This window comes from Myotis yumanensis, unplaced genomic scaffold, assembly GCF_028538775.1.
Source record: "Myotis yumanensis isolate MYYU_CA2020_CCGP unplaced genomic scaffold, mMyoYum1.0.hap1 SCAF_9, whole genome shotgun sequence".
In the NCBI taxonomy this organism is placed as follows: Eukaryota; Metazoa; Chordata; class Mammalia; order Chiroptera; family Vespertilionidae; genus Myotis; species Myotis yumanensis.
This window is the reverse complement of record NW_027223760.1, coordinates 48459178-48472769: the sequence shown is the minus strand read 5'-3', so window position 1 is coordinate 48472769 and position 13592 is coordinate 48459178. Positions and strand designations below refer to the sequence as shown.

The following is a 13592-nucleotide window of genomic DNA, read 5'->3' as shown; positions in this document are numbered from 1 at the left end:
TCAAGGGGAAAAGATCTCATAGAATACAAAAAAGTAAGTGACACTAGCTAAATTGTTTATATGTGATTTTCCACATCAAAGATGTAGTTCAAAGATAAAACTTAACTACAAACAAGCAACATATATATGAACATGCTTATATACATTATCTTTTGCCAAGCTTGCCATGATTCCAATTTAGTCCTAGTACTATCTATGCCAGAGACAGACTGGTAGTGAGGGAAGTTGTGCATATAGGGAGCCTGAAACCTGGGCATGTGCCCTGACCAGGAATCCAACCAGCGACCTCTTAGTACATGGATGACACCCACACAACTCAGCCACACCTGCCAGGACACTGTATTTCTATTCTTAAGTGAGTTCTTAGAAAGTCCTTCAGCTAAATAGAGCATGTAGTTATAATTTTCATTTAAGAAATTAAGAAGATTCATCCACTATGAAAATACAAAATAATTTTTCAATGCTTTATGTAAATGATTATTCTACCAGTCTAATAGTGCATGTAATATATTTTAAATAATGTTTTTGAACTCTATATTCCTGACAAGTTGATATAAAATTTACAGCTTCTTCACATATAGATTTTTCATATACATATAATATATATAAACACAAACTTTTGCATGTACATCTAAATTTTTTGTATATCTATGTACATGTACAATTATATATGTATGTACAGTGGGGCTTTGACTTATGAGTGTCCCAACTAACGAGGTTTTTGAGATACCAGCTGTCTCTCGGCTGATTTTTTGCATTGAGTTGATAGAGTAATTTGAGTTAACAAGCTCCTTAACGAGCTCTTTAACGAGCTCGGTCTCGGAACGAATTAAACTCGTAAGGCAAGGCCCCACTGTATGTATAAAACACATTTGGCACATTAGATAAGTTTGGTTTGGTTTAGTTTTTCTTCTGCTGGTTTGGAATTTATACATCCTAATTCTATCCTTTTAATCTTTGCTCTTAAAGTTTTACTATTTATCTTTAAGTTAAGTTCTACCATAAGATAATAACTTAAAGAGTAAAGAGGACATTAGAATATTTTGCTTGTGATAATCTCCCTCTGGCTTATAAACGATTATTGGCCAATTCTTTAATACCTTCTTTTTATAGACATTATTATTTTATACAGGCACTATTTGAGTAAGCTTACACGTATGTTTAATTTTTCTTTAAGTACTGTTTCTTATATTTCACATCATTTAAAAAAATGTATTTCCATCCTCCCGAAGTTTATCCTTTAGAAAATTTTTAGACAAACCCTCACAGTTTTTATGTATCTGATAATGTCCTATATTTCAACAACAGAAAAATCTGTATGATAGGTATACAATTCTACATTGAAACTTATTTTCTCTCAGAATATTAAAGCTATTATTCCACTGTTCTCTGGCTTCCAATATTAATACTGAGAAATATGTTGGCCCAAAGCTTAGTGTTCTGCATACTGGGCATTGCAGCTACTGGCATCTGTCTTCAGGGTAATCCAAGTCTCTATTGAGTGCCTACTGTTATTGTTCCCATCTCTGGTTTTGCCTCATATGTGTTCCTTTTGGGGGAGTGTCTTCCATTTCTTCAAATCTAGAAATACAACACCAGTGGGGTTTTTTTAAATCTAGGATTTAGTTGGTTTGAGGTAGAAGGGGCCCCCAGTACCTAGCTGCCAGCTGGAAGGAATGCAAGCAGTTTTCTTTACTGTAAGACTTCTCAAGCTTTTAATATCCTCACCTAAATTAAAACCATCTAAGAGGGGGATATGATACCCAGCTCTGTCCAAACTTATTTGACCGGAGCGCCTTAAAGAATTTATCTTCCGCCAAAACCGGTTTGGCTCAGTGGATGGAGCGTCGGCCTGAGGACTGAAAGGTCCCGGGTTCGATTCCGGTCAAGGGCATGTACCTGGGTTGCGGGCACATCCCCAGTAGGAGGTGTGCAGGAGACAGCTAATCGATGTTTCTCTCTCATTGATATTTCTAACTCTCTATCTCTCTCCCTTCCTCTCTGTAAAAAATCGGTAAAATATATTTAAAAAAAAAAAAGAATTTATCTTCCACAAAATATAATTTGATAAAAGTCCTGCTCTATAAAGTTTCTTTTAAAAAAATTATTTTTCTCAACACAGAAAAGAAACATATTCAAAGAATTATCTTCAACACTCCTACTCTACCCAAACCCATACCAAAGCTAAAATAATGATGATGATAATCAGCTTTTATAATATGCCAGGATGTGCTAGGCACAAGAACTTTAAAAAATAATGATCTCTGTCTTCAAGTTGTCAGAGACCAGTGAACTAAGTGAAACACAATTTGGCAAATGCTCCACTAGCAGTTTGAACTAAATAGTTTCTTAATAGCTGCCTCTTTAAGACTGTGACAAACTGTCTTTTTTTTTAATGCATATAAATTTAAATATATCTTGCTTGAGAATTGTGAGATAACAATGTGCCTTAGAAAATAAAAATTGGAAACCTAGGTGTTATAACTAGGGCTCAGAAGAAATGTACCATATTGTACCTACTTTTGGCTATCCAGTGGTTGCCAACTGGTGGTCTGCAGACCACTGGTGGTCCTTGACATCAGAAAGGTTGGCGACCATTGGTTTAAGGAAACCTTTGGAGCAGCGGTCGCCAACTAAACCATTAGAGAGTTTTTCAATTAACTGTTGCCAAATCCATTATTCCAGTTTTCAGAAAGTCACAATATACTAAGCCTAGAAATATTAAAACTGTTTCTCTGAAATCAGAAATCTCTCTACTTTTAAAAAATATTTTTTTTATTGATTTCAAAGAGCAAGGAAAAAGATAGAAACATCAATGATGAGAGAGAATCATCAATTAGTTGCCTCCTGCAAGCCCCCTACTGGGGACTGAGCCAGTAACCCTTACCAGGAATCTAACCCTGATCTCCTGGTTCTTGGATCGGCCCTCAATTGGTCAAGCGGAATCTCTCTACTTTTTATAAGTTTACCAAAGTGTTTTTAGTTTAAACTGTGATAATCTCATGTCATTAAATAGTTCTAATTCTTCTGTATAATTTTGTGTGTATAAACACAAAAGGAGGCTACATTTATAGATACCAAATAAAATGAAAAGTTGACTTTATAATTTTCTATTATTCAGCTTTAAAATCTCTACTAGTCTTTTTTGGTGGACAAAACCTCTAATAGCCTAAGGATTCTTCTCATAAGAAATTGTTCCTAAAATTTAGTATCTACTACCATCATCACTATGTGTCTCTAGCTACTTGGGAAGTCCCTAATTTTTCAACTCCATAACACAGGGCAAGTTGATGTATACAGGCAGATTTTCATCATAAATTCATAAGATATTTCCCCTGTAATTCTGAACTTTCTTGTACTTCACTTTTCTCTCCTTGCCATTCCCCACTCCCAATCATATGCAGTTGAAGATAGGGATTAGAACCTTGGATCACTTAAAAATGGATAAACAAAATAACATGATGAGATAGTTAACAAAAAATTAATTAATTATTAACAAACATAAAGAGAGTTGTTCATACTTGTTAGTTTTCAGAGACACACACATACATATTCTCCTGCCTACATATTCTATTTTAAAAATAAGACTTTTTTAATATAAAGATCATGAATTTGTTGTTACATTGTTGTTTTAGTTATACATTGCTTATGTTATAAACTGAAAGAGTTTAACAATATAATCAATAATTTTTAAAGTATTGATATTCTTTAACCTAATATTTGCATGACAGAGATCCTATCCTAAGGAAATAAATTAAAAAGCAAAGTTTTCACATAAAGATTTAATTTAAAATGTCCTTCTTTAAAATTGCAAAATAAAAAATAGAAAACTACAAAAAAGTTAAGGAAAGGGAGGATTATATAAATATGCATTATATCCACTCAATAATTTGTTCACACTATGAAGATACTTATATTGATTATATAATAATATGGTGAATTATGACAAGTGGTGGGGAAAGAAGTGAGACATAACACTGTACATGCTAGATTACAATTATGTTTTAAAAAAGAGACTGAATCTCAGAGGGAATGTGGGGGTGGGTGGGATGTGATCAACCAAAGAACTTGTATGCATTATATGCATAACCCATGGACACAGATAACAGTGTGGTGAAGGTCTGGATGGGGGGCTGTGAGGGTTAGAAGGAGTCAATGGTGAAAAAAGGAGGACATATGTAATACTTTCAACAATAAATATGTGTGTGTTGTTTTTTAAAGAGACGGAAAGAAATATGGCAAATATTAAAAGGAGAATAAGGATATTTTCTTTGTTTTCCTTCTAAGAAATTTTGAAAATTTTTTTCCATGGAAAGACTTTATTTCTGAAAACTAAAAATTTAAGTTAATGAAAGGCTTGCCAATACCCACCACTTCTTTTTCTTATGCTGCCCATTATAGCAAATCATCATTTCTTTTTCCTTTACCTTTCCAAAACCAAAGTAAAGCTTTTATAGTTCCTTGCATTAATGTGGAGAGGTACATTCTTCCTAAAACTATTCAGTTGGTTAACTTCTAACACAATACCCTAATGAAGAGAACAGACAATTTTTACCTTATTGCCTTCTTCTTTGAACTGAGGATTAATTATTTTTACAAATGAATAAAACAATTGACGAATTCTGGAATCTCCAATAAATGCAATATGTTTATCTATAAGGCAGTTCTTTGCTTCACTGAAATCAACAAAGAAACATTAATTAAAATAAATAAAATCAGCATATTGGCACTTCAAAGCACATAGTTTGTGAAGAAAGTAGTACAGGATTGTTATACATATAATTACTACTTTGCTTTTAAAATAGGTGGCCATGTTTGTTTAACCTACCAGTTCCTGTATGATCAACTAACTCTCAATAATAACAGCCCCAATTTATTAAGTGTTTAAGATGAACTCTAACCATATTTAGAGTTTTATATCCATTATTTGAGAACTAGAGGCCGGGTGCACGAAATTCGTGCACAGGTAGGTTCCCTAGGCCTGGCCAGCGATCAGGGCAAATCTGTGGGGTGATTGTGGGGCTGGCACCCACTTTGGCTGGCCTGGCGCCACACACTTGCTGTCCCTGCCCCCTGCCGCTGCCCTGTCCCTCTGCAGGGTGACCAGCAGGGCAAATAGGGGGATCTCCTGCTGGCACAGGCCTTGGCTGGCCTGGGGCCTGCGGGCAGCTCCTGCAATGAGTGTCTGCCCCTTGGTGGTCAGTGCATGTCATAGCAACTGGTCGTTCCGCTGTTCAGTCGATTTGCATATTAGGTTTTTATTATATACGATAAGTCTATGCGGTAGCTATCCAACTCCCAAAGCAAAAGTTCTTTTCTCCAGGGCTATTGCCTTGGGTCTGCTTATCTCTTACCTGAGATAAAGCAGCTTGGCCAAAGCTCTCTCTTGGGGAGGAATCTTCATTTGGACTCTCACTTCTACTCCTACCCTCCTTTAGCAATTCTTACCATCATATATAGAAGTACCATATAGTACTTTCTTTGTTTCACCAACCCTTGTCCATTAAATATTACAACCCATAATAGGAAAAAAAACAACAAAATGGAGAAATCTTACTTGTATTTATATTTATGCATCATACAACTGTGAGGCTGCCAAACTTTCTCTCCAAGAAATCTGCCACTTGAAAGAAGGTACTCACATGAATCATTGCCTATGAAACACAACAGTATTGGAAACAATAGTTAAATTTTTATATGTTGGTTATCTGACCCCATGTAAGCTCTTTGAGATGAGAAAATACAGTCTTTATGCCTCGCTATACATTCTAGGTGCATATTACTCACCCACAAGAAACATAATAAATATCGAGACTCCCTAACTCCTAAATGCTACATTCACTGCTTTGGCAGTTCCTTCTGCTTCAGGTTTTCTTTGTGGGGACATCACCTCAGTCACAAACCAGCCTTTGTATCTGTTTATCACTCCTACTTCTAATAGGGAAAGAAAAGTTTAAGAAATAAAAGAGAAGACTTTAGAAATGACTTTCTACTACTCGACTATTATAATACATAGTGCATTAGCATATTTGGAAACCTAGTTAATATCGAGAAATATTATAAATCTACTCTCTGATTTCCACAACTTCCCTGTGAGTATGCTACCCCTATTCTGTAAAGGTGTGAACAGAGAAAGAGACATATTCAGGAACCTCTTAAAAAGCTTACTAAAACTTTTACAATCTTACAAAGATAAGACTTAAAACTAGCCACATCAGTATCAGTAACACATTGCAGTTTTAACTGTTATTAACATTCAGCCTCTCCACTTCTCTTGATATCTCTTGCTTTCCTTTAGGATGACCAACCAATTCCTCCCAGTAGGGTTGAGACTGTGAGTTTTACACAGAAAGTTCCACAACTGGGAAATCCTCCAGTCCTATGTAAACTGGGACAGGTAGTCACTCTTCTTCCTTTGGCCATTTTACTGTACATTAATTTAAATGAGTGAAGGAGTTAATAAGGGGGTTGGAGGCATTTAAAAAGTTCAAATATGTCAAATGGATGAGGGAAAAATGAGATGTTTAGATTAACTGTGGGGTTATAATAAAATATATGTATTATTTAATTTAATTTTGAGTTCTTTATTAATAGTCAACAGCACACTATTTGTTTTACAAACAGTTAAGTTCAGGACAAGGCATCTGATAAGAGGAATATCACAGAACAAGAATTGTACTAAACCATTCAGACTGGAGATAGGGAAAACCAAAGGTATTTAAATAGAACACATCTTTTTTCTCTCTCAATCCAGTTACCTATTTTTTTGGCCTACATATAGATAAAAGGAAATACAAATGCAAGATAGGTATATATAAATAATGAAAGTGTTGTTACGTCAGTGTCATAAATTTTAAAATAGAACAGGAAGAAAAAGTGAAAATACTGCACTACTGTGTCAGTGGAACACTGGATAAGGAAAGCAGAATATCAATTATTAAAATTTTGCAATTATATATGTAGTCTGTGTAGGTTTTCTGTATTTCAAAGACACCTCTTTTTTAAATAACACCTCTTTAAGGAAACTATAATCAGTTCTTAATTCTTTCCAATTATTAAAAACGAGTTCTAGTTCCAAAAAACAAAATTAAGCTATATAAATAATCCAGGAGTAAAGAAAGGACTTTAGGAACACATAATTATTTTCCTAAAAACAGCATTCTTTTATAATGGCCATACAGCAAAATCATAGTAAATGTTTAAAATTAGGATGAAAATTCCATATTTATAGCATTTCTACCTCTTCAGATACATCTATTAAACTAAGTAAAAAGTTAGCAACACATTTAATTTCTTAGAAAATTATAAGTTGCAAATAACTAGGTATTAATTCTGTGGAGTTTTCCTTTCCTCCTCCTTTTTATAAAGTTATTTGATTTTTGTTTTTTTAATAGAAACCTAAACAGAAATACACCTTGATCAATATTCACTGTGTGGAATTATGTTATTTGATAACCATCAATACGATTTTCTGAAGATAGATGTACCATAACCAGTCTTTCCCTATACCAGAAATTGTGTTTAAAAATGTGAAGTTCTTGGTTTCCTCTTCAAAACTACTACTCGCACATTCTTTTTCAGTAGTTCAGTTAATAGGAAACAATGGCTCTAATTTGATGAACCCATATCAAAAAAGCTCCACAGAAAAACAAATTTGAAGTTATCACTAACTAAAAAGCACTGTAAACTCAGAATTTTGAGACTACTGGTCTTTCCAGGGAAGTTCTTTCTTTCTTTTTTAAAAAGTATCTTTTTACTGATTTCAGAGAGGAAGGGAGAGGGAGAAAGAGATAGAAACATCAATGATGAGAGAGAATCATTGATTGGCCGCCTCCTGCATGCCCTCCATTGGGGATGGGGCCAGCAACCTGGGCAAGTGCCCTGACTGGGAATTGAACCCTGACCTCCTGGTTCATGGGTTGGTGCTCAACCACTGCGCCACACTGGTCCAGCAGGGAAGAAATGCTTAGTTTGCTAATGAATGCTAGTTGATGATGATTCTTCTTAAAATATTTTATGATGCAAAGTGTTTTTTTTATAAGCCTGTATCTGAACTTAATAGTCTCTGCATATCAGTTAAAGTCCTGTCAAATACAGAAACTATACAAGCTGTACTGATAGAGATAATGTAAAGTAACATGAAGAATTGTTAGAAAAGTAAAAGAACTGCTAACTAGACAACTGAAAAGATGAGATTGGCTTTTTATATTTCTCAGCAGAATAAGTTAACCTGATCTAGAAAGGAAAACTTTACAAAATTCCATACTGTAAAAGTTCTTTTTCTGGCGGGAAAAAATTTTTTTTTTGGGGGGGGGGGATCAAATCAGTAAATATAAACCTAGATGTAAAATAAGTTAATTTGACTTTTTAAATTATATGTATTACATATGTGTGTGTATATGCATATATATATTTGTGTGTGTGTGTGTGTATATATATATATATATATATATATATATATATATATGCTGGTGGCGTATTTTCCTTTCAAAATTTACTCAGAAAAATCCCAAACAAAAATACACAACAAAACCAGTCATTATTTTCATCTGCCTCATATAATTCTGATAAGCACTTTATAATACAACAAGCGTGAGATGAAAGATGCTCAGATAAATCAAGCTACACACACACACACACACACACACACACAAAATACCGAGCTACTAAAGGGACAGAATGATCTGCTTCAGCTATCTCCAATACTAAGGTTATCTTCTTGAATGGTTGTCTCACTCTTCATTCTGTTATCTTGAGCAAGCTTTCTGGTTTGCCAATCTAAAATTGCAGGTTTTTATGCATGACTTTTCTATAATAGAAAGACACTAAAAGCAAGCAAAATAAGTAAAAAGATAAACATGTTTTGAAAAAGCTGAAAAACAATATGTAACTACTGAAGAAAACATCTGCTTTGCTAAGTAAAGCACAGTTGATACTTTCTTTTGGATAGAATGCCTCTGGCACACTGCACACATTTAGTCGAGTCACCCTACTACCAAAGTTGTGTGTTTCTTACCACTAACCATGAAAATTGCAGATCATAAAGTTTACAGTATGATCTGTTAGTAATACTTTGTTTGCTTAAAATTCAGCAAGTTGTATTTTAGTTTGTGCTGAAAAATCACCATTTACATTTTTCTTTAGACAAGCTAGGAGAGCCTCGTTCCAAGTGGTGTCATACAGATCAGGATTTCCTAGCAGTCAAAGAAAGAAAAGGCTAAGAAATCTAGGGCTACTTCTTTCTTGCTTTGATTTCTGAAGCCTTGAGCTTAGTTTTCTCCAAAACATGTGCTATCTAACATTTGCATTTAGTACTCCTATTGATAGAAAGAATTCGGATTTCAACAAAATTAAAGCATTTGTAGCAACTTTATCAATTAAAAAACTGAAATATATCCAGATTGGAACTACTCTTAGGGCATTAGATACTGGCCTTTTGTCACAGAAATATTATTTTAAATTTGTAATCACAATATTATTAGAGATTGATAAAATTTTGAAAAAATAGTTAAAAGTTCAATTATTTAAAAAATGTCATTCTACTATATTATGTGAAATAATATTAATGCAAAAAAACCCCCTACTTTCTAAAATTGAGATCAGAACATGAAATTCAATTAAAAGCAGAAGAACCAAATGCAAGGAGGAAAATAGTAGGAAAAAGAACTCTAAAAATCTAATTATCTCTTAATTATTTATGAGGTTAAGCTCTGTGTGTTAAGTTTTGATGATTTAAAGGTAAATGAAATACTCATGGAAGCTCAAGGATGTTTTGTGGGGGGGGGAGACAGGTAAAAATTATTATAATACAACATGGTAAGTATGCACTAATTGCTGTAAAAACATTGAACTCCTAATTCTGACCTCTGTAGTAGTGACATCTGAACCAGGCCTTGAAGGAAAAATCTGTACTCTTTGCAGGAGAGAAAGACCATTGCAGGCACAGAAAATAAAATTATTGTGAGATACATAAAAGGTGCAAGCACGTTCAGATTGTGAGCCTGGAGTTAAGGAAGAAGAAAACAAGTAATAAAAAGTAGGCTGGGCAGAATTTGAAGTTCTACACATGCCACTTTTAAAAAGTCACTGTACTAGAACAAGAATAGGAAGACTCTTGCTGGTACTGTGAGGCTGCTTTAATGTTTCTAAATGTTTCATCCATGTCCCTCTGGAAATGCTTTCCAACTCCATCTTCTATACATTAGCACCATGTAAGAAGCTGCAGAAAGGCAGTCTATAACATAATGGCTGGAGGCTGACTTACTGGGTTCTCACTCCTACCTTAGTCACTAACTGAATAAATATCCTTAGGCAACTTAACCTCTCTTGACTCATCTTTAATATGTAAATAATACCTCAACTCGCAACTCGAAGAATCTAAGAATATTGATTATAAGACATTATTATTTTATATAACAGTAGTAAAATTGTATCAATTAAACTTTGACATGCAATCAAAGACTTTAAAAGTCATCCTGATTATAGAAACGTTACAGATCGGGCAGGGGAGGATCAAAGGTGGTAAGTTGTAACTACCTCACAGAATGGTTATAAATACAAAACGAATTAAAACGTGTAAAACCTGTTGGAACAGCACATTGTGTTTACCAAGCTTTACTTGCAGTGTGTAAGTCTTTTAATTTCTGCTTATAAATAAAGCAAGAGATACTGAATATGTGTATTCTACTGCATTCACTCTACCTTGCCTGTGGCAAACTCATACCCACACATTGGGGATTTTAATATATCTAGCCTACACCTCTATATCTGATATAAGGTCCTTTTTCATATTGTGATTCAAGTGCATCGTTATCTTTGTGTAAAGGGAACTGCATTTGACTCAGTTTTACACCGCCAAAGCATAAGGATGGCTAGAAAGTTCCTGGTAAGGTTATCTTTCCCAAACAGTCTCTGGCTCAAGTTGTTGACATTCAGTTTGGGCGAGTACACACACCAGGTGCTCTGCTTCACACTCAAGGACCTGCAGCACCTAGGGAAGCCGATGACGAGCTTCTGGAGGAGGCTTTACCAACAGCCCCAGATGCCACACTGACTCATAAATTCCATCTGACATTCTGTTTCCCCTGCTGATGACAGACCTTGAAAAGGATGCAATCCTCTAAATATAATCATTAGTATCCAAGCTTATCAAAAGATAAAAGCACAATTAAAAACCGGGAGGGGGAAGACTAGATTATTTTTACCTTTAGGAACACAGCACCAAAGTTACACAAAATTGAGTTCGGTTACTGTCATCTTATACCAAACCAGCATGTGATTAATAGTAGTTAGAAAATTTTCTCCCAAATTACCACACATTAATGCATCGAGATTGCTAGTTTTATTGTGCATGTGCTCTGTGACAGCAACTTCACATGCGCCCAAGCCCTCCCAGGTCACATGGCTGTGACCTGCGGGAGACTGGAGTGAGAAAGGCCAACGGGGTACAAAAACTTTTATCTTTTTAAATCGATTTAGTGTGTTTACATAAAAAGCGCTGCATCCAGGACAGTACTAGAACCTCCGGTGCTTAATCCTCAAGCACTGGAGAACACAAAGCGGCAAAGGGCACCCAAAACGTCCTCCACTTGGACAGACTTCCTGGGATGAGAAGAGCTCAGCTCCCAGAGCCCCACTCCCTGGGCGTTTGGCCAAAGCGGGTGTGAAATTCAGTGGCAGGAGCGGCCAATGCCCACCTGTCCGTGACCCACGACACCCTGACCAATGAATCTCACAGCCACCAAGGGCCGTCCTGATCATGACTTCCTTCACACCAAGAGCCAAAAAATGAGAGATCCCATCACTATGAATGCCCCTCGGCCTGGCAGCCTCTCTCCTCGTGGCATTTTTGGAGAGAAAAGGCACAACACTGCGAACCAACAAGGACAGGTCGGTATCCCCTGATTCTCGGAATTCCTTCTGCAATAAGGAGGTCACCCCCTGGCACCCATTGGCACCCGGGCCCGTGCCCACCTGCCTGCAGCTCGCGCTCCCTGCCCACCTGGACGCCTGGCGACTCCAACCCCCCCTCCGCCTACGTGCCCCGGGGCCGGGACGTGGTCAGAAGGTGCAGCCACAACCCCCGGGACGTGTCCGAATGTCCGAGTCGCCGAGGCCGAGGGGCGCCGCTTCCACTTGGCCGCGGGCATCGGGGCCAGCTGTCGCCCCCGGGGGGCCCAGGAAAACGGGGCGGCCCCCGTCGCCGTCCAACGACAGCTCAGCCCGCTGCTGGGGGCAGAGGCCGCAGGGAACAAAAGGCTCCAGAGCCGGACCCCCAAGCCGGGGACACGGCGACCCCCCCTCCGGGCGGCGGTGCCCCTGGCAGGCGGCCTCTGCCCCCACGCACCCCGGGCCGGACACTCAGGCCGCCGTCCGACCGCCTGCGCGCGACCCCCGGGCGGGGAGGGCGCGTCTCCCCGGGCCCCGCCGGCGCCGGGCCCCCCCGCAGCCCCTCGGCCGGGCCCGAGGAGGCGCCCCCGACCCCGGCGCGGGCGGCCGGAGGGGGGCGGGGGGCAGCACCGCGGGGCCGCCCGCGCCGGGGTCCGCTCGGTCGGGCAGGGGCGCCGGGCCCGCGGTCGGGGCGCCTGGGGGCACGTGGGGCCGCGCCTCCCCGGGCCGGGCGCGAGCGGGCAGGCGGGCGGGCGGCCGCGGAGCGTGGGCGTGTGTCGGCGAGGGGGGCGGCCTCCGCGCCGCCGCCTCCTCCCCCGGCCGGGCAGGGGGAGGGCCCCTCACCTCGGTAGCGGCGGGAGGCGAGGTGGCACCCCGCGAGCAGCAGCACGGCCGCCAGCGCCAGCACCTTGGCGCTCCTCACGCTGAAGTAGTGGTTGATCTCCCGCTTGCCCAGGGTGTAGGCCAGAGCCGCCATCTTGGTTCCTCCATGACAACAGAGCGCGGCCGAGCGGGGAAGGGGCGCCGCGCAGGGGCCGCGCTGGGGCTGCCGCCGCCGCAGCCAGGCCAGCAGCCGCCGCCAGGCCCCGCGGCCGCCCCCCGCGCCTCCCGCCGGCCCGCCCGGCCCCGCCGCCGCCGCGCCCCCGGCCTCCGGCCCCTCCTCGGCCCCGGCCGCCTCGGCCGCCTCCCCCCAGCCCCGTCTCCGCTGCTCCGCCGTGCCGGTTCCCGAGGCGCCCCGGACGCCTGTCTCCTCCCCTTCCTCCTCCTCCTCCTCCCCTGCAGCCTCCTGCCTTAAGAGCGGCTGCGTCTCCGAGGGGGGTCCGGATGCCCGGGGCTCCGGGGTCGCGGGCCCCCGACGGCCCTCCGGGGTCACCGGGTCACGGGCGGCGGCGGGCGGCGGCGGCGGCGGCGGCGACGCAGACATGGGGGTGAGGGGAGGGGACGGGGCCGGATGGCGCGGCTCGCAGCTTCCCCGGCTCCCTGGCCGCCACCTGGGCCAGGTTGGGGCAATGTCACCACAGTTCCGGGAGGAGAGTACACACCGTCCCACTTCCTCCCGGCCCCCAGCACAGCCCTCGGGGCGCGCTCCCCGAACCCGCCCGCCCCGACGCCGCCGGGGCGGCCCCAGGCACCGGGCGCCCCCCTGCCCCCCATGCCGGGCTGGGGCTGAGGCCGGGGGCACCACCAGGCTGGACTCTCAAGTC

General features: G+C 40.9%; 1 protein-coding gene across 1 annotated transcript in view; it reads right to left on the bottom strand.

Annotated features, from left to right (window-relative positions):
- The window catches only part of CASD1 (CAS1 domain containing 1), a 43229-nt gene extending 30235 nt beyond the window's left edge, over positions 1–12994 (bottom strand). The window contains exons 1-3 of the mRNA XM_070424279.1: positions 12733–12994; positions 5558–5654; positions 4556–4676 (exon numbers count right to left, since the gene is read on the bottom strand). Coding sequence (XP_070280380.1) covers positions 4556–4676; positions 5558–5654; positions 12733–12865 — 351 coding nt within the window. The 5' untranslated portion in view covers positions 12866–12994. The remainder of the gene's footprint in view (positions 1–4555; positions 4677–5557; positions 5655–12732) is intronic.
- Positions 12995–13592: the final 598 nt, after the last annotated feature.